At 42.2% G+C, this 21,394-nt stretch overlaps 1 protein-coding gene across 13 annotated transcripts in view; it reads left to right on the top strand.

Moving 5' to 3' along the window:
- Positions 1-21,280, top strand: part of fgd4a (FYVE, RhoGEF and PH domain containing 4a) — a 60,546-nt gene extending 39,266 nt beyond the window's left edge. For 9 of the 13 annotated variants that reach the window (XM_032522911.1, XM_032522921.1, XM_032522913.1 and 6 more), the window contains 16 exons: positions 5,316-5,468; positions 6,346-6,559; positions 8,895-9,315; positions 12,396-12,485; positions 12,635-12,780; positions 13,583-13,739; positions 13,931-14,069; positions 14,156-14,214; positions 14,307-14,453; positions 14,812-14,984; positions 16,548-16,578; positions 16,682-16,762; positions 16,860-16,985; positions 18,355-18,492; positions 18,634-18,774; positions 18,877-21,280. In XM_032522911.1, coding sequence (XP_032378802.1) covers positions 5,316-5,468; positions 6,346-6,559; positions 8,895-9,315; positions 12,396-12,485; positions 12,635-12,780; positions 13,583-13,739; positions 13,931-14,069; positions 14,156-14,214; positions 14,307-14,453; positions 14,812-14,984; positions 16,548-16,578; positions 16,682-16,762; positions 16,860-16,985; positions 18,355-18,492; positions 18,634-18,774; positions 18,877-19,146 — 2,486 coding nt within the window. In that variant the 3' untranslated portion in view covers positions 19,147-21,280. Of the gene's footprint in view, positions 1-5,315; positions 5,469-6,345; positions 6,560-6,878; positions 7,058-8,238; positions 8,373-8,894; positions 9,316-12,395; positions 12,486-12,634; positions 12,781-13,582; positions 13,740-13,930; positions 14,070-14,155; positions 14,215-14,306; positions 14,454-14,811; positions 14,985-16,547; positions 16,579-16,681; positions 16,763-16,859; positions 16,986-18,354; positions 18,493-18,633; positions 18,775-18,876 lie in introns of those variants that run through there. The other 4 variants (XM_032522910.1, XM_032522919.1, XM_032522918.1 and 1 more) reach the window with 4 other exon arrangements.
- The last annotated feature ends 114 nt before the right edge of the window (positions 21,281-21,394 follow it).

Genomic DNA, 21,394 nt, shown 5'->3' with positions numbered 1-21,394 from the left:
AGCGTTAGCTCAGCGAAATAGCGATCAGCTGATTGCCAGTAACGTTAACAGTAGCGTAATGTTAAAACGTATCCACTGTTTCTGCCTCCACCTGATGTATATCCTGTATATCCTGCCTCCCCCTGATGATTATCCTGCATAACCCGTCTCTTCAGGGACAAACGAGGAATAGAGGTCCGTCATTTAGGGTGACGATGGCCATCAGACCGTAGAAGGATCCCCTGGAGAGTCTGGAATCCCCCCTCATGTCCCTGTCCCCATCAGACTAGCTACGGCCTGGGGGGAGCCTGCAGAACTACAAGCACATTTTTAAATAAAAAATATTAAAAGTATTAACTTTGTTATCTTTGTATTACACGTTGCATGACTGTAGCAAACATATAATGAATATGAAGGAATGGGTCTATTTAAATGTCAGTTCTGTACCTCTGCTTTCACTATTGTATTGTCACTGTATGAAGACCATTTAGAACAAAAATACAACTTATATAAAAGATGTAATGATGGTTTGTCTATTAGGTAAGTTGTAAGGGGTAATGCTTCATAACAACAGTCTATCTATAGGCAACAGTGTCCTCATGAAACCGTTGAGCATTAAAATGAACAGTAACGTAATGAATGAATATTTACTTTACTTATTTTTAGAGCAGAAACATAAGTATATACTTAAAAGACTGGGCTGCAAAGAATGGGTATAATTAATGAATTAAGAGTGCAGTAACAAGAACGAATAATACGAGTTGTGTGTACTGTTTGAAGCTAATGGGGGGGTGACATGACGGCGGTGTCGCAATCGTCATCCTGGCGTGACACGGAGCAAATAAATATATCACATTTATTTTTGTTACAATATCAAAAACAAAGCAGGAATTATTTTTCGCGAAACACAGCAGCAGACTGGAATGCTCTCCCTGGTGAAATTCCCAATTGTACAGAAGAAGAAGGGATGAAATGTGATCGTCATTTCCGGTAAGTGCACATGGAAGTGCGCGATTTGAGACAACACTCCTCTGTCAAAATGTACGCACTATGCAAGACAGTACGTAGTGCACGAAGTGTACTTCTGTAAGTGCACTAAGGGAAGTGCGCGATTTGAGACACAGCCATGGTCACCACCACTTTGTTCTAGACTGAAATACCTCAAACAGATTGCCGTACAATTTTCCATAGACCATGATTGTTGACAGTTGTGCAAAATGTCATGGCAATCCATCCAATAGTCATTTGGCTTTTGACGTGTTTTACCAACGGACTTTGCCATTATTGGAGCCAAGCTATTTTGGGCACTTGTTGGGATGATTCACTATTTCTGGACACTGTTTGTTTTTTAGTTGCAGAGAAAGATATTTGTGTTGGAGTGTTACATTCCTTCAGCCTCCTTTGCTGAATAACAGTAATCCTATTCCTCTAATGCTGTGATGTGGCAGCTGGAGGGCTGTTGGGAGGGGAGGGGGGGGGGGGTGGGGGGGGGGGGGGGTCCTTTAATGCTGTGATAAAGAAGTAGATTCTCTTTGAAAAAGGAGTCAGATCTGCTCTGATGTTTTTGGAGAGCTCTGTCTTACTGATAGACTCACACAGTAAGGAAAGATGCTGTTCATGGTTTTAGGTAGTGTAAAGGATGTTTGTGCAGTCAAAAGACCCTGGGTGCTTTGCAAAGCAGCATTTTACACAAGTCGTTCTTTCTCGTCTGCACTGCTGTGGACACCTGACCTTTACGAGAGCGTTTCTCATGTCCCGCACTCGCTGTGCAGTTCTGGATTTATTGAGATAGAAGCAAACGCCTTCAGGCTCAGTCCTCTCAGTAGTAAAATAAATGTTGCATCTTTAGAAGGTAGCTAGTTGCCATAGCAGCAAGTCTCACCATCCTTTAACAAGGACAGAGGCAAAGGTCAAGTCTCAGTTTGACTTGTCAACTCTTCACTTCCTAGTCTGCAGCAACACTCCAACGGTGTTTCGGTTTCTATGCAAAGCCGACTACGTATGTAGAGACAGAGAGCAGTTGTCATACCGTCAATTAGGATATAAAGACATCAAGTGTTACATCACATCAAGTACTTTTTGGGCATTATACAACTCACCTAGCTGAGTCCTTGTCCAGCAGAAGTTGCTCTTTTGTTTCTATCATCTACTTAAACAAGTCTCAGACAGCAGGGCTCCTTCCCCGTCACACAGATGGGGGATTAGAATCAAAGTGTTTCAGCAGGGTGGTGGCTGGCTGTTACTAATTTACTGTGCATGGCGGTCTGTCACTTATGCCACGCCAGCTTTAATGAGAAGATGCTAGAATAAGTGTGTTACCAGGAGCAGCAGTTCCTGCCAACCGCTCGGCTTCTGAGAAAGGGAACTAGAGTTGTTCCTGTTTTTAATGTAACAGAACTGGCTGCGTTTGTTTGCCATAATGCTTCAGATTAGAGTTTAGACAGTTGGTCTGACCCAAACACTAAATCAATTTCTAAGTAATTGGAATGTGGCTGCAAGCTCCAATCCATTTCCAGACATATTGTATTTGTAGCTCTACTTACATGTCTATTTTCTTATCTTGAATGGTAACAAAAAAGATTACGGCACAACATGACAAGTATGTAGCATAGAGCTATGCCACACACCACATCATTTCAGTCTAAGCTTATATGCAACGCACATCCCTAGATGGACCTTTTTTTTAAACACAATAACTCAATACTTACATGAAAGTAAAAGCCGTTCAAGTAAAAACCTCCAGCTGAGGGATTGGTGTGTAACACAGTTAATGATAACCCTTGGAGACAGAGCCAGGCGGGGAAGAGTGGACCCCCTGCAATCTTCCATGAGAAATGCTATATGTGGAGCACAATCTGCAGGCGGAGGCTGCGTCTTTAGCCATATGTATATAATATGGTGCGGATATTTTCTTATGATCTTTTAATGTGGCCACGAGGGGAAGCCAGGCACATAATCAAGAGAAATTCCTGAGGCCGCCATTATAATTGATTGGTAATTTTGGGACCATGTTTGGAAAGTCTGCTCTCCCAAACGCAGCGTGGGACTGTTTCCAGTCAGACAGTTTGCTCGAGCTGTTGTCTTTAATTACGGTCAGGCTGTAAAAATAGAAACTGTGAATATGTGATTCTGTGGCGGATTTTTTTTTTCTGTTTCAGGATTGGTAAAATAAAGATCACTGTAGGGGAAATAAATAAATAAGTGGGCCCCAAGCACCATTTCTGGCACATAATAGCAAAATGTCAGTAAACAAACTGCATCTGGAAGGGAACAGTACATATATAGTACATCTGTTGTTCAATCAGTTGTTCATATAGGGATGTAACAGTTTTTTTCATAAAAAATTAAGTTAATGTTTATTTTTAACGGCTAACCATTTGGCCTATACAATTACAAAATTACACTTTCCTAAAGCCTAAGCTGACATCTTTGAGTGTTCATCCCAACACCTACAACCTAACAATGTACTATGATATAAGACAAAGAAAAGCAAGTGAGGGGCTGGATCTTGGTCATGTCTGGCATTTCTATTTTCCCTACTGGCAACCCCACAGAGCTGCTAGCTCTGGAATTCATTTTCTATCAATCGACTAGTCAATGAATCATTTCAGATCATATAATCTCGATGTATTTGTTAAAAAGGTTGGAAGATAATGTTCTGAAAAGTGCAGATGCTTTTAGTTTGATCTATTTTTGGACATGAGTCTTTCAAGGAATTAAGACCTCTTTATCAATGATTTATATTACAGGGATGGAAAATGTCTCCCTCCATATCAGCATCACTGAGGGCCAAACAGAGGAGGACCAGACTTTTCTGCCTGTGTACAGTAGACCTTGAATACAGAACAGATACAAATTAGTCGGAAGTTTTATTTTTTTGCAAAAGTGAAAGTCTGTATCCTTGAAGCGTCACTCTACAGCTATTCCACCACCCACATTTTTTATGTGTATAAGTTGACCAAGCTACATTGATTTCTGCATCCAACCTATACATCAGTGCCAATTGTTAAATCACACACACTTGTTTAAGTGACCACCTTAAATGGAAACTAATACATCGTAAAGTAATGAGAGCTCCTATGGTACCATATATGGACATTTGTCTGAGTACAAATACGGTGTGTGTGGGGTGTGTGTGTTTGGTGTGTGTGTGTGTGTGTGTGTGTGTGTGTGTGTGTGTGTGGTGTGTGTGTGTGTGTTTTGTGTGTGTGTGTGTGTGTTGTGTGTGTGTGTGTGTGTGCATGCGTGTGCTGTGAGGTCAGACAGTGGTGTATTCCGGCTAATGTAAACACTGCCAGTGTGTCTGTCGCTCCCATTAAATCAGTCTGTCGGCTCTGTCTAAACACTGATGCTGTACCATCTGTAGCCAGCTGCTTGGGTTAAAGCCTCGCCGGAGCTGATCATCAACTGGATCATTAGACGGCTTATCAACTGAACTGTCTGACACTCTTAAATAGTTAGTCTGCAGCTGTTTATCATAAACACATTGTGTATTTAAATCTATGTATACAGTTCTGTGTATGAATACCCTGTGATTATCAGTAGGGATGAGATATGGGAGGAATATCTCTGTGTACAGGACACTCTTTTGTTTGTTTTGGTAAAACCACAGTGGTCTCCCCAGGCCTTGACATTTGTTGAGCTTTGAATTTGTATAAAGTAAAAACAACGCTGTGAGAGTGTTCGTTAATATTTCACATCTTCATCACGCTCTCTGGGCCTCTGTCTGCGTCAATTTAGCACATTTAACCACTTGAAATCTGAGTGTTTCCAACACTTCCTTTACAACCAAAATCCCACTTATTGTGAGACACAAAAACTCAGCTTTTTTCATGTGGACTATTGCATCAATTGGGAAGTTCTTAATAACTCAATGTGAATGGCATATTGTCATAAATTGGCAAAATGCTGAACTGCCAGCAAGATCAACATTTTTTGGAATTAAGAAAAAATCCTTCACTCTGAGAGACTATATACAGGTATTGGTGCCTGTCCATCTAACAATGCACTGTTGTGATATATAGGTATAGCAGTGCTGTCATTTGGAGTTTGTAACAATGGATCTGCCAAAGTATTTTAGAGACCTTTATTTTCTGCGCCACCTCAATACTGTCCTCTGTCTAAATGGAAAGTGAAAATGATGTTGACGTTCACATTAAGCGTTACATGATATTTTTGACAAGTCTGTCATAATCGGCATCAATCATTTCCTTGTACAGTAAAATGTGGGATGTTGTGGTAATGGACCTATGCTCTCTCTCTCTCTCTCTCTCTCTCTCTCTCTCTCTCTCTCTCTCTCTCTCTCTCTCTCTCTCTCTCTCTCCCCTATTCTTCAGCTCTAGGCAGTAGCCCAGCGAGTAACAACAGCAACTCACCCAGCGTGCAGGCGTGTCTCAGTCGGGTGTGGGGTGGGACGACTGACAAGAGCAGGAGAGGGGTCAATGGAAAAAGCTCTAGCTCCAGGCCTCGTCTGCCGTCCAAACCACAAGGTACACAACAACACAGCAGAGTGCAGAGTGGGAGGGTCAGAGGACACATTTGTTTCAGTCTATGATTTCTGTATGATCTAAGTGAGAAAATAATGACACGCACACAATGATTGTTCCGTCTCCTGTGACCTTCCTCCAGCTTCAACTTTGTCCGTTGGTATAGCCGTGCCTCGGGACTTCCAGGATATAATAGGGAACTTTTTTTGTGGTGCCTTTTTATATTTCATTCAACGTTCAGTTTCTTCAATAAAATTGTTGGAAATTTCCTTTCATTTGTTTTAAATTCAACAAGCATTTTGTTGTATTTTAGCAGAGTACTGAAAGTGACAGAAAGATCTGAGAACACTTGAATATCAGTTTAAGTAAAATATCTTCTGAAGATATTCAACAATTTCAAAGATATTTTCCTCATATCGTGCAGCCCTATGTATGTATACACATGCTTTTGCCGCTGCAGGGAAACAGTGAAAACAGGAATAGAGTTATGTAAGTTGACCCCGAACCTTGTTCCTCTTTTATTTGAGGTGAGTAAATCATTCCCAAGAGATAAGACGGAGACAGAGCTCCATTATTTGCTGCTTTAAATCATGCAAGAAATCTGATTCCTAAAGACTTTCATGCGAGACAAGGAAAACTGCTTAGTTCTGCTACCGTAGAGCTGGCGGCACTTGTTTGTTACATGTAGGGGAATTTACAGTAATGCCGCTCAGTTCACTGTGTGTGGTATCAGTTGGGGTAGCTTGTACTGCCCCCTTCAGGTCACACTTAAGAATTGCAGTGACATATTCCCTCATGAGAAAAAAAAAAAACAATCATCTGTATCTATCAGCTTCCAAATTAGTCTGTAATGTTCTAACTTTTCCTGTCTTCCCTGCAGTGCCTCCAAAGCCACCACATCTCCAGAGCCCGGTAACGGAGCTCTCGTCCCCGTTGGGCCACTTCCAGAAACCTCCACTCAGACCGGGCATGGAGGAGGGAGGAGGGGTGGGGAGAGGAGGAGGAGGAGGAGGAGGAGGAAGAGGAAGAGGGGTCGTGAACCGGGAGAAACCATCCAAAGTCTTAGACCTCATCAACCGCTTTGAGGAGAACAGGTTGGGGCTCTTTACTCTCTGGTGGTGTTTGTGGATTCCCTTCAACTATATCCTGTAAAAAAAATAGTAGACAGCATAAGGTATATCATCCAATCTGTAATACTATTCAGTGAAGGTGGCTCTTCAATAAGTTTTATTTTTTATTTTTTAATACCAGGATAGATTGGTTCTGGTTGAATAACTCCATTTACGTCACTTTATAGCTTTTGTGACAAAAACAAATCATGTTATCACAGTGAAGGTAAACTTTCTTAACGTTTCCTGTGTTATTTAATGGATGAAAAGCAAAGAGTCCCCGATTAAAGTCTTCATCCTGACTCATTGATAGTAGCACAAGCAAGAGCCGTAGACAGAACAAGCCGAGATTAGCCCGTGCTTCACAGACCAAGTGTTAGCAAAGGGGATGAAAGGAGATTTGTACAGGCGAGGGGAAATTCAGCTCCTCAGTCAGCTGTGGGACAGGACTTAGTGTTGTGAAATGAAGCCCGGGAGAACGAGGTAGGATCTCTCAGACTCTCTCAACTCGAATGCTTGCACTTTGATTGATTGCCTTGCCTCGTGGCTTCATGGGGATTTTAGTATCCTGTTGGCTTTGCTTTTACATGACTTTACTCCATCTAATGCGGGAATAAGTATCAACGAGGCTTACCAGCATTTTTTCCCCTTTTGTATACATCACATCTTGTTTTATCACAAGTCATGTAAGTTGTGATTGTAGCTGCAGCCTTGTCTGTGCGAGAGAGGCCCATTGGGAGCAGCGAGAGGCACAACAATGGTGCCCTTGTCCCAACTGTTCGTACAGTAGAGCCCAAAAATATTCAGATTGCAGCAGTAGCATGCCCACTCAAATTTCACTCCAAATCTGTCGCCTCATATTCCATCTCATCTCTGGCCTGGATCCCTGAAAACAGAATTACCGAATCTTAGCAGAATCCCAGGCTTTTCCAGTGTTGAAGTGAGGTTAATCAGAGCAATCGGGTGTGTGTGTGTGTGTGTTTTTTTCACGTAGACTCTGTTGGGCTGTTGTTATTAGCCCTCTTGTGGCCTAGAAAGAGAAAGAATAGAAAGGCCCTCAGCTTCTGAGAACAGAATTAGCCTGCTAATATACTAATCTGGTTCACATGGCACTTGGCTGCCTTAAATGCACCTTAGGGGACAGACACATGGTAAGTGAAGCTGTTCTTAATTCTGTTTTAAAACTCGTGTCATGTACTTGAGCTCTTACTGTGCTATGCAAAGACAAAACGCTTGCTTGTGTGCACCTACACACTAAAAAGGTTGTGTTTTTCCAAAACAGTATTTAGAGAGTATCAGCCAATCGTGGTATTACTGAGTCTACCTCTGAGTAGGTGCGGATGATGTGGTTTAACGTAACTTCAAAGACACTAAGGTGGCCTGACAGCCCAGAAGTGATTCATTTGTGGAGTGTTTCACCAGCCTGTTGTTGTTCCTCTATTTATACATACTTCCTGTTTCGACTGGACAGTGACATTCAGCACAGTGAGCATCGCCGGCGAGGTTCAACAATAACCGGCTGATGTTTTGTTTTTTTGTGCACCAAAAAAAGGTTAGATCACTACTATGGTTTTTGTTTATTTCCTGCTAGAAACGTGATGCTCTGCTGTACTTGCTAGAAGTCTCAAAACCGTGAGATTCGTGGGATTTGTGACCAGTTTTAAAAGAGAAGTGAGAACAGCAAAACGGAGCTAAGATACAGTAGCTGCCGTAGGTTGCTGCTTGCTGAGATCTGTAGGGTAATTCACAGGGAAACAGCTGGACGGACTGCCGGTACAGGATGTAGAGCCGCTGAATGGTAACATTGTACATGCATGTGTGTGTGTTTTGCGTTAATCTATCTTCCATTCATGTGCTGTATTTCAAACGTCTCTTTTTCCCGTTTCATTCACATCCAAGCTACGACTCAAAGAGATGTTACAGTACAATATATAATGTGGGTTCTACTTGGAAGTAGGACAGCATCTACCTCTGGGGAGTAGTGTTGTACCTCTCCCCCTCCTCCTGTCCTCCTCATTACCCCGTCTTTGCTCTGCACACACACTTCCTCTGCAGTACACCAGCTCTCAGCAGCCTCGTACACAGACAGAAGGAAGTTTGTACATCTCACACAGTTTTATTTTTAACTCTCACACTCAAGTGCAAAAGCTCTCTGCTTGCCAACACGTCCCATACTCCCTCGTCAACATGCAGGCTTGAGCAGCTAATGAACGCACTCCTGTAATCTTTCTTCATCTTCCTTTTCCTCTCCTTTATTTGTTAAACTCTTTTTGTCCTTTTGACGGACTTCCTCCTTTTTCCCTTTCCTCTGTTCCTCCAGCAGCACAGAGCACAAAAGAGACGGCTCTCCGCTCAAACAGATCAGCAAGTCGTCCAACGGCAGCCCGGCTCACCGCGCCTACCAAAAGCAGACGGAGACCAACAGGACTCCGGAGGACCACTCGTCCGTACCGACCTCGCCGCAGGATGCCCACAAACCGGCGGCTAATGGGGTGCTAGCTCAGATGGAGCAGGACAAGAAAAAGGAGGATAACCCGGAGAGGAACAATGAAAGTGTGAGAGTAGTGACTGACGGGTTGCTTAACGGAGATATGGGGTGTGGGAGCACAGAACACAGTGATGATCATTCATCACCTCCACACACAGACAGGACTGGTACAGAAAGCTACACTGAGAAGGAGGACAGTGGGACGAAAATAGAAAGCGAGCACAGGAACGAAGAAGGAAGCCCAGACCATAAGGTAAGTTTTTGCTATTTTGTTGCCCTCGCACCCATGTGATCTGTGTATTTGCTTTTCTTGTGTTACATATTTACAGCCGGACAGAGCTGTCTTGTTGCTGTCTCAGCAGTCTCTTATAGACAAACATGTGTCTATGACCTGGGCTTCAGCACAGTTACATTTTCTGAACTAATTCAACTCTGGGTTACTCTAACATCGTGTAACAAGTGTAGAGTTACAAGGGTGTGTGTGTGTGTGTGTGTGTGTGGTGTGTGGTGTGTGTGTGTGTGGTGTGTGTGTGGTGTGTGTGTGTGTGTGTGTTGTGGTGTGTGTGTGTGTGTGCGCGCGCGTGGGTTATTTTCTGCGAAGGCCAAACAGATGCTTGAGCAGCTGAGTTTGTGCCTCAGCGACCTCCCCCCGTGGGAGCCCGCTGTTGTCTACAGATTATAAATATCTTAGGTTCAGATTAATCTCTGTCTCCTCTGTGCTGAAAACAACCTTCTCTATGTCATGGGAGGCAGAGGAAGAGCCATGAGCAGTGCCATCAATTGCTCCATGAAACGTAACTTTGGTGATGAAGTCTTTTTTTGTTTGGGGCTTGAGCCATTACATGATATTGAGCCAGTCACATTTAATTAATTCTGGATTTCTTCCACTTATTGGATTCTAATCAGATCACTTGTTTTTTTTCTGTTTGGAATTATCTCGAGTTAGAACAACAAACGGTACCACTTCTCCATGTGTAGTGTGGTACAAAACAACTTCTTAGACACTTCAGCCAAGTTTTTGGCCTTTTATAGTGGCGGAAATACAAGGGCTCAGATCCTTTTTCTACCAATGAAACCATGTAAAACACTATACTACTACTAAGTTAAAGTCCTGCATTAAAATTTTTACTTGAGAGCACTGACGTATTAGCGGCAAAAATGTAGACTCCCGATGGACAGCCGAACCAGTGATGATATGTTTTTTTATTTCAAGCATTCTTCTTCTTTGTCAAAACTTGGCACCTACATTACCCACAATTCATCTTGATTGCCGACAGTTTGGTCATAGATTCAGGTGTGTGCTAGTAGCAGCTAATGTAGCAACCAGCCATTAGCCTCAAGTTGAGATGAGTGGTGGGCTATAGAGGTCTGGCAAACCTATTCCTTGTGACTCCATTTTTTTATTTTCAAACTTGTAGTCTTTAGTCCCAACAATGTCAAGTGACATCACTTGAGGGAGCCACAAAAGGCTTTTAACAACTTTTTTTTTTTTACAATATGCAGTATTCCCTAAGTCCTAAAAGTGTTGTGTATAATGGGTGGAGTTCTGCAGACAAATGGCCCCTGTGCGTGATACATGAGTGAATATGTAACATTTTCTAATTGTTAATACTAATGCGCATACTGTAGCATTTATTTGCTGCAGCTGGTCAAGCTCGTTCAGACTGCTTTATTTCCAGTTATAGTCCATTGGTTCCTAGTTTCACATTGCCAGACTTCCTGCATCTCCACAGCACTGTCAGTGCTGGAGTATGGTCTGTTCTACACCTCTTATCTATTGTGGAATAGGGGGAAAAAAAACGCTCTGGCTCAGGAAAAAGTTTGGCTCTACAAATCTGAATTACCGGTAATTATTTGGGATGTATTTGTGATTTGGGATGCCTGGACCGCGGGGACCAGCCCTAGTACATCGGAATTCTGTCCCTCTGTCACTGAGTTGCTGAGCGGCACTGTCACTGACTGATTAGTCTATATCCACGACGTTCCTCTTCAGGGATTGCTCCGTTTCCAATGGAAATTCCGCCAGATTTCACTCAAAATTTACTCAAGTTTACTCGCCAGATGTCCGTTTCCTTCCGCTTGCTTTGTGGAATTTTAAACTGCGTTGGATTTCTGAGGACTATGGTTAACTGCATCTCAGATCTCGGCAGGGTGAATCCAGACAGCTAGCTAGAACATCTGTCCAATCTTGAGTTTTCTGTTGCACGAGTTAAACAGCTTTTGAACGTACATGTTTCACCAGCCTTCCCGAGGCTCTTTTGCAGCGGCACCGTGGCTCTGTCCTGTAGTTAGCTTCATCCATGACAATTGTGATTGGTTTAAAGAAATGCCAATATACCAGAGCGTTTTCTCCCATTCGGGAATGCTGTGTGGACTAGCCAGACCCTCCCTAGCAGTGCTGTGGAGGTAGGTCTGGCAAAGCGAGACTACTGTCATGAATATCCTGGTACCATTGTTGCACCAGACTAGGGGTCACGAGTCAAAACGATTGGAAACAACTGGTGTGATCTTGTAAAAATACTAGGCTGATTGCTCTAAGATAATTTGAGAGGAGGATAGTGCTTTCTTGTGGATATATATAGTGTGAAATATTCTGCTGCCGTAGTCACTGTGCTGGTAAACTGTCCTGACATGCAACAAAAACACACGTATCATCATCATATCAGTATGCGTGTGTGATGTTTTGTGGAGTACATTTTGAGGCTACAGTAATTGTTTCACACCAGCTGGCATTTCACACAAATGTATTTTATTATCTTTGTTTGATTTGGGGTCATTTCTCCTCTTCCATATTTGCATTTCCTGTTCTGAGAGCTCCTGCTACACCGCATCCCAGTGTTAAGGACACACACAAGCATGCATGCACACACACACACACACACACACACCAGCGCTACATGCTGCTGTATGCTGCAACAATGAAAGAAGATTTGACACTCTCAAAGAGCTCAAGAGTCACTGATGCATTGAAGCGGAATCAGAACAATAAATGCACAATTCGCAGTGAACATTTTCTAATTGAAATGCAGAAAATGCAACATGTGTTTCCTCTGCTATTCGCTCTGTGACTACTGTTTAAAAAGAACGATGTGGGGTGTGAATCCAGTCTTAAATGAGATCAGTGACCTGAACCAAACAGGATCTTTCAAGTGACAATAATGTGGGAATGAATACCGACCAATTACTCATCATTATGAACTGAAACGGTCATTATGCAGACAACAGACTTTCAAGCTCAACACAAAGAAAAAAAAATTCTCTTTCACACACATTTATCAATGATCAGACCACCACACATGTACAGATTCCCATTGATGTACCCTCTGTTTTCAGGAAACAAATGAACAGAAGCTGTTTAAGATCGCCAACGAGCTCTTGCAAACAGAGAAGGCCTACGTAGCGAGACTTAACCTGCTCGACCAGGTGAGGAACTCGCTGACAGCTCCGTTTCACTTCTGTTTTTTGTTTTTTTGTCATAGTAAAGGGTTTTAAATTACACAGTATAAATCCCTTTTTCACTTCTCAATTATTTAGTCACTTACAGATTCTATGTTGCATGCGTCTCATTTCAGGTGTTCTGCGCGAAGCTAATGGAGGAGGCAAACAAAGGAACGTTTCCTGTGGACGTAGTGAAGAACATCTTCTCCAACATCGTCTCCATCCACACCTTCCACAGCCAGTTTCTGCTTCCAGATCTGGAGAAACGCATGGGAGAATGGTGAGCTTCAGCCTGTAATGAAATGACAAATAATGCAAAAAGGTTCAGTGTCTACGTGAACCTTAGCTGCCTTCACAAATTCTCTATTTTTACTAAAACCAACACTCAAAACACTGAGTGATAAAGATGTTCATTTAGGTCAAACTAATGTACACATAAGAGGATGATAAAGATAAATTATACAACAAACACTAACTACATTATGGTTTACAAACTGCACTGGTTGAATTACTCAAGTTTACTCAACTGTACTTAAGTACATATTTCAGGTACTGGATGGATGGATGGATGATAGATAGATAGATAGATAGATAGATAGATAGATAGATAGATAGATAGATAGATAGATAGATAGATAGATAGATAGATAGATAGATCATTGATCCCAAAAATGGGAAATTACAGTTTTACAGCAGCAAAATATCAGACGCACAGCACACATACAGAATACACATGAAATAATAGGATACAATATGAAAATAATATAGGAAATAAAATGAAATAATATGTATACTTTACTTGAGTCTTTTCTTTTCATGCCACTTTCTACTTCTACTCCGCTACATTTCAGAGAGAAATATTGTAGTTTTACTAATCGCAGTTTTACTAAAAATGAATACAGGACTGTTTTGATTATTTTCAGTTGGTTAATTGTGAGGATTCTTTTGCATTTAGTACGTAGCATTTTCAATGCAGGCCTTTTACTTGTAACAGAGTTTTTTTTACAGTGTGGTATTGGTACTTTTACTTCTGAATACTTCCACCCACTGATAAATTGACCTCCTTCTCTCCTTCCCCGCAGGGAGTCCACACCTCGCATTGGAGACATCCTCCAGAAACTCACACCTTTTCTCAAGATGTACGCAGAGTACGTGAAGAATTTCGAGAACGCCATGGAGCTGCTCAAACAGTGGACTGATCGCTCGCCTCAATTCAAGGCCATCATTCAGGACATACAGGTACTGTGAACCAAAGTTGTTTTTTTTTAATTTAGAGAGAACACGTGTCCATGCTGAAGAATTGTTCTAATGTGAGAAGCACCACTCTTGTGTTGTATTTGTCATTACCTAATAGGTTTGGGGTTGGATAAACACATTTCACGTGTACAAGTAGTGCAAAAGTTGTAATTTTCTTGCTTATTCCTGGACAGAGTCAAGAGGCCTGTGGATGCCTGACGCTTCAGCATCACATGTTGGAGCCCGTGCAGCGAGTCCCTCGCTATGAGATGCTGCTTAAAGACTATCTGAAGAAGCTGCCTCAGGGCGACCCTGACCGACGAGATTCAGAGAGTAAGTCCAAATACCTCAAATTCCCACTCCAAGGAGCCCTTTTTATTTTGCTTCCTTTAGGCAACCCCTCTGTGTATTTCTTCCAGAATCGTTAGAAATTATCGCCACTGCGGCTACTCACTCCAACAGCGCCATACGAAAATCTGTAAGTACAGACGTTTTAAAGCATTTTCTGTATACTCATAAGACAGAGTCTCTTCGACACATTGACATCCAACTTACCCCATCCTCATTCAGGAGAATCTGAAGAAGCTGATGGAGATATACGAAATGCTGGGTGAGGAGGAGGACATCGTTAACCCCTCTAACGAGTTCATCAAAGAAGGCCACATCTTGAAGCTGGCGGCCAGGAACACCTCGGCCATGGAGCGATATCTCTTCCTGGTGAGAGAAACTGTCGAGCACAAAAACTTCTTCTCGTCTAGCGAGGGAAACATGCTGAGGCGAGACTCCGTCTGCTCAAGTCAATTGAAACACGAGAATCATTTCAAGCCAGGAACACCTCTGTGTTAGAGTACATCAGGGGCACATAAACGCATCTCTCAATTACTGAGAAGGCCAGATGATGTGATTAAGTTGGGGCTGTTTCTTATTAGCTTCAGGCTGAATGTGTCCCAGGTGTGTAATTCAGGTTACCTGCAGAGTTCAGGACTGCACCCTTCGGAAGAAAACAATGCCGGGAACCCGCAGTAGAATAGCGCTGATACTCAGTACAAACTTTAGTTTTCTTTTTTTCTGCCAGTTCAACAACATGCTGTTGTACTGCGTGCCCAAGTTCAGTCTGGGAGGGACGAAGTACACTGTGAGGACGCGGATCGGCATCGACGGCATGAAGGTCCTGGAAACGACCAACGCGGACTACCCTCACACCTTCCAGGTCTCAGGGAAGGAGAGGATGCTAGAGCTACAGGCCAGGTACATTTCACGCTAGTCTATCCACGACGTTCCACTTCCTTTTTTCTGGTCGGATGTCCGTTACCGTCTGCTTTCTTTGTGTTGGCATTCTAAACTCTGGTGGATTTTTGAGGACTATGGTTTATGTAATGTAAACTTTATATTCTGTTATTTAACTGCTCCTCAGATCTCTGCAGGGTAAATCCAGAAAGCTAGCTAGACTATCTGTCCAATCGGGGTTTTCTGTTGCACGACTAAAACAACTTGTGAACGTACACACGTTCCACCAAAACAAGTTCCTTGCCGTTTTGCAGAGAAACCGGGGATCCGCTCGGTGCTTAGCACAGCCCAAGACGTTTGTGATTGGTTTAAAGAAATGCCCTTAAACCAGAGCACGTTTTTCTACCATCCTGCAATGCTGTGTGGACTAGCCAGACTCTCCTCCGCAGCGCTGTGGAGGAAGGTTTGGCAAAGCGAGACTTTTCATACATAATACAAGAAGAGGTCATTTAAAAAATGTTCTTTTTGTAAACCCTTGTAAAAAAGAGCAAAAACAACCTAGCCCCTCCCTCTGTAAAGTATATAGTTGTATTTAATTTGTACCCTACACAGTATAATTTCACATACATATGGAAGACCACCTGAGTGAGCACACCCAAACTCCATATTTAGATCCTGTAAATCTCTAAGTACCGTTTGACCACAGCTAACTGCTATGTTGGTACGACTTGGTGTTGTTAGAGGAAAAGGAAGACTACAGTGCTGCTCATGAGTACAGGAACTTCTGCTTAAGTTGACTAAAAAGAGGAATAAAAACTCATATTTTGGAAATTGATCTTAATGCCTTAATTAAAAAATGAGGAAAAATCCAACCTTTAAGAATAAAAATAAATGAAAAATGTATTTTAAATAAAAAATTGTTCTTCCTTAAAATACAGGCAGCATAAATATACACACACCTATGCTAAATTCCCATAGAAGCAGGCTGATTTTCATTTTTAAAGGCCAGTTATTTCATGGATCCAGGATAATATGCATCCTGATAAAGTTCCCTTGGCATTTGGAATTGAAATAGCCCTCCATCATCACATACCCTTCACCATACCTAGAGATTGGCACGGTGTTATTTCAGCTAGACTAATAGCTGGTTTGATTTGCATTGAGGAAAGTTCCCCATGCCAATCTCTAGGTATGGTGAAGGGTATGTGATGATATGGGGTTATTTTAATTCCAAAGGCCAATGGATAGTATCTTGCATCCATGAAATAACTGGCCTTTAATTTAAAAAAAATCTGCCTGCCTCTATGGGAATTTAACATAGGAGTGTCAATACTCATGCCACCTGTATTTTAAGGAAGAACATTTATTTATTTATAGTACATTGTTCATTCACAAAGAAGATTGGTGTCCTCAAAGGTTGGATTTTTTTTCTTAATTTTTTAATTGAGGCAATAAGATGATTATTTTTAGTCAACTTAAGCAGGGGTTACTATACTCATGAGCAGTACAGTATCACATTAATGTATGGCAATACATACATATTTATGTTTTAATGCACTTCATGGCTTTATTTTCCCTCCTCAGCTCAGAGCAGGACAAGGCAGGCTGGATTAAGGTACAAATAGCACAGTCACAATCATTGTATTTTCTTTACTGATGTATGTTAAAGTCAACGAGTCACACGTGAGTTTGACGTTGTTGTTTTTTTTGTCCTTCAGGCTTTCCACGAGACCATTGAGATCTTCCAGCAGAAAAACGAGTCATTCAAGAATGCACTGAAAGATGTGGAGGAAGTGTCGGTGAGTGTCACATCAAAGCTGTGCGCTCAGTTAAACTGTCACTGTTGTGCACCATCACACTGAGTGTCTTTTTTTTTTTTTTTTTTTTTCGATATAGAATGCAGAGCTGGGGAAGCGCGCCCCTTGCTGGATCCGCGACAATCAAGTGACGCTGTGTATGAAGTGTAAAGAGCCTTTCAACGCTCTGACACGGCGGAGACACCACTGCAGAGCCTGCGGCTATGTAAGTCAGCTAGATGCTGCCATGTCGTGCAGAGTGAGTGTACAGTAGGTGGACGAGAGAGAGCCTTCAGGGAACAGACACATTCAAAGCTCACAGTTGTCACAATAGTTTAGATGTGAGAAAATTATGATTTGTTTGTGTGGGTATTTTAGGCCTTTATTTGTCTAGGACAGTTTTGACTTGAATGGGGAGAGATTGACATGAAGCAAAGGGCCGCAGGTTGGAGTTGAACCCGCGGCCGGTGCATTGAGGAGTAAACCTCTATATACGGGCGTCCGTTATACCAGGTGAGCTAACCAGGCACCCAGAAAAGGGTTATTTTGAAACCTTAAGTGATGAGGTGATGTCAGTCAAATACACAGGGTTAAAGCACGGAACGCCCACACAGGTGTTTTGAGTTAATCCGGCTGATTAGACCTCTTCCCAGGACGGTGTGGGTGTGGTTAGACTTGTTAGCCTTAGGCTCGTTCGAGAAATACTGCGCCTCGCTTGTAAAGTGGACGAGAGCAGGCGGCAGCAGCCGGGGGTGGTGACAGAAATCTGTTGTCATGTCGACAGATTACAGCTGTTTCTAGCAGCCTTCACGCTGAACAGGAAGCCACAGAAACACTCACATCCTGTTAAGTCCGATTCCTATTTAATAAAATGTAATCAGACCCATATATCAGCTTGTCTCCAGTTGTTTTTATTATGACAGAGCGGCTGATTAGAATTACCTACACACTGTAGATGAGCCATAATCTTAATGGATTTACTGACTTCTAATTGTAACTCACACAACATGTGTTCTGTACAGGATAAGCCTTTAAATCAGACAAATGGCAATCAGACAATTCTGAATTAATCAGCTGTTAGATCAGACGAGAGGCAGGCCTTTCCCAGCATACCCTGGGTCCGCCTGGGTCTAACGGTCTTTGAAAAGATTTGTGACCTAATAAAGTCCCACATCAACCTGAGCAGAGGTCGAATCAGCCAGAATGACTTAAATCACCTGTTTGGATGTTGAGGCTTTTTAATAATGATAGAGGATTCATGTGTGAGCTTTCAGTCAGGGAGATCAAATGTCTCCCATGTTATAGTCATACTGTCAAGATTTCTAGAGCTTCTAAGACACTGCTGTTTTTTTTTTCCATCTCCCTCTGCTACCAATCAAAGGCAAAATGCCCCAAAATATGCCTTAATAATTAAATCCGATAAGATAATAAAATAACAATAGTGCCCAGTGGCTTAAAATTGCTTCTGAGTAGTCATAGCTAATAAAATGATGCTTAGAACTCCCTTTAAAGAGTGGTGATAGTTTTGGTTAGAGTGTGGTATGTTAAGGTATTAACTAAGATGTAAGATTTTTCTCTTCTCTTCTTTCTAACAGGTGGTGTGCTGGAAATGTTCGGACAATAAGGTGCCGCTTGAATACGATGGCAACAAGATGAACAAAGTGTGCAGAGACTGCTTCTCCATCCTGACCGGAGAAAGCATAGTCGAGGGCAAGAAGAAGGGCATCCTGGAGGTGAATGGGCTGTGTTAATACATACATGCTGGGTATTTTCAAAATAAGGAGATAATTGACATAGATATACAGACGTCACGTACTTGAACAAGCGTTGCTTTACTGATCTCGCGCTAATTTGCGAGCGTCTTCCTTATGCAGATCGAGGCGGCTCAGTTCACGGGCAGCAGCATCATGTGTGGCTTCCTGCAGTACTGTGAGAAGAATAAACCTTGGCAGAAGGTGTGGTGCGTCATCCCAGAGAAGGAGTGTCTGGTGCTCTATCTCTACGGAGCTCCGCAGGTAATAACGCCAAGAACGCTAAGCAAAACTGTCATAGCCGTTGTGAGTTAAAAATCAAGTCATGCAGATACCGTTCTCTTCATCCCTGCCTGTTCTCCCCAGGACGTGAAGGCCCAGTGTACAATCCCCCTCCTGGGCTACTCTGTGGATGACAGCGCCCGGCCCACAGACCCCCCGGTCAGCTTCCGCCTCTCACAGTCCAAGTCCATTCACAACTTTGCTGCTGAAACCGAGGAGCTTAAGCAGCGCTGGCTGAAAGTGATTCGAGTGGCAGTGACGGGAGAGATGCCAGACTGCTCGGAGACCAACGGCGGCAATGCCAACACGATGCACAACAACAACACACAAGAAGTGGGTACTGATAGCTCATAAGGGTGTGTTCTCTACAAGCAGAGTGCTGTTGGGTTGCTCAAGAAAGACAGGATGTACAGATGTGTTCTGTACACACACAAATACAAATGCACACACTCTCCACGCTGTCTTTGAATCTTAAAGACGAGTAGATAAGCTGCCCTACCTTGCCACTCTCCGGTTTGCCAATATTCTCATGAACCCACACAAGAACGTTCGATTCACTGCTAGAGCTGTGCTGGATTACTAAAGGACATGTCTGGTGCAATCAACACTAGAGCAACGGCGCCTCAGGATTGATCGACTTCCCTCAAACAGGCACTATGGAGGACAGCTCCAACTCAGTCTTCATACACTTTTAATCTCGGTCAGCTCCTCTTGAGCCAGTGCCATGTACACGATGGGAATCAAAGCAAAAGTACAGTCCAAAATAAGTCTGCTGGTGCTTGAACTCAACTCTGTGTACCTGTACAGTATAAATGTTTTTTCTTTTCTTTTCAAAAAGGAACTGTTGTGTTTTAATGTACAGAGATCAATCCCAAACTTTGTTTTGATAATATAGAAAACATCTAAGTATGATGGTATAAAGAATGTTGATGTTCTCGTCTCCTTCTCTCATCCCTCAGTGAAAATTCCCCAACTGTCTAATGCTAATCAAACGTTGAATGCACATTGGCTGATCTGCCTGCTTTGCAATTGGTCGCACCTGTCGTGTAGTGTTTTCAATGAACATGAAGGAACTCATTTGTTAATTAAACCAGATTTAAAAATATAGTCAACAAAAGATAGCAGAAATCGATTGTCCTTGAGGTTTTATATCGTAATGGCAATAGGTATTGTGATATCATACATTTTCCAGAAAAACATATGAGAAACTATTTATATATATAGTAACCAACTGTGAATGTTTTTTATTTATGGATCATCATTAAAAAATGCCTGAACAACATGGTGTCTTTATACATTGCATGCATAATCGTAAATCATTAGTACAATAAGCACGGTGCCTTATCATTATGGCACACTTCCTAACATTGTAACCAGAGTACATAACGTACACCCCAGGCAATTTAGCATTGTCTCCAGTTAACATGGAGGAACCCAGCAATGTCAAAATTGTCAGGGCATTAAATCTCGAGATAAGCCACAGTTCAAAAAGAAGCAGAGATACCGGTACAATTCCCATAATGTAAAAAGCGACCTACATTCCTCTCTGAAAATACTCATTCCTCCTGCAGAAATATAAAGTTCTCTCAAGATATGCCTAAAGATGTCATAGTGATGTAATTTTGTCAGACTTTAGAAAGCTCCCTGCAAAGCCACTAAAGACATTATATGGTTCCCACATCCTCCATGACAAGTTTGTTGTATTCAGTATTTAGTTTTCCTCGGTAGAAAAAAATATAAGGTCACAAATCTCTATGGTCTCACAATATGTATTGTCATACATCGGCCAACCCTATGGCCCTGACCGTGCAGTTTATATTAAAACGGCACCCTGCAATCATGTGTATTTGCATATGGCATAATAACTGATGGATGATTGTTGTTCATGTGCAAAACTGAGGATGAATGGTAAACGTTTGTCTATCTACAGGGCAGTCATGGACCTTTATTCATGTGGAGAGAGATGAACGAGGATCATCAGGTTTTCTTTTTAGATGCAAACGCGGAACAATCAGATATAGCAAGCTGGTGCGAGACATGTAAATGTGTTTTTAATGCTGTAATTAATTTTATTTAAAGTAATTTATAGAGTATTGACAAGCATGATTTGTTAAAAGTAGCACAAATGTGTTCCCTGACTGTCAACTACAGAAGCGCAGCAGGTAGATACTATTTCTGTGAGCAAATGTTTTTCCACTAACTCATCCCACGTGTCACCTTGTGCTTGAGTGACAGACAGCGACCAGTCATAGCACGTTTCGGTTTGCAGAGTTCCCCCTGTGCTCGATGCTGGTGCTCACCCCTCTGAACTCATTCCCATCCTCAGTATTCAAAAAAAAAAAAAAACAAGAGCACAAAACTTCCTCATCTGTAAGATCTGAATTTACATGTCATTTTATGTCCTGTCATCCCCTCCCCAAAGATTTGAGAATCTACGCACTTTACAGAGTGTACCTTCAAAGAAAATAAAATGAGATGAAATATGAAATGGGGATCTTGCATGTTTGTCATGTTATGTTGCCATTTGAATGACCGACAATGTGTTCTAGCAATTCAAACCAGTCTGACACCTTTGGTCACATCAGTCATTGTGATGCTACTT

This window comes from Etheostoma spectabile, chromosome 8, assembly GCF_008692095.1.
Source record: "Etheostoma spectabile isolate EspeVRDwgs_2016 chromosome 8, UIUC_Espe_1.0, whole genome shotgun sequence".
Lineage (NCBI taxonomy): Eukaryota > Metazoa > Chordata > Actinopteri > Perciformes > Percidae > Etheostoma > Etheostoma spectabile.
Note: the sequence above shows the minus strand (reverse complement) of the source record. Positions and strands in the feature narration are given on the sequence as shown.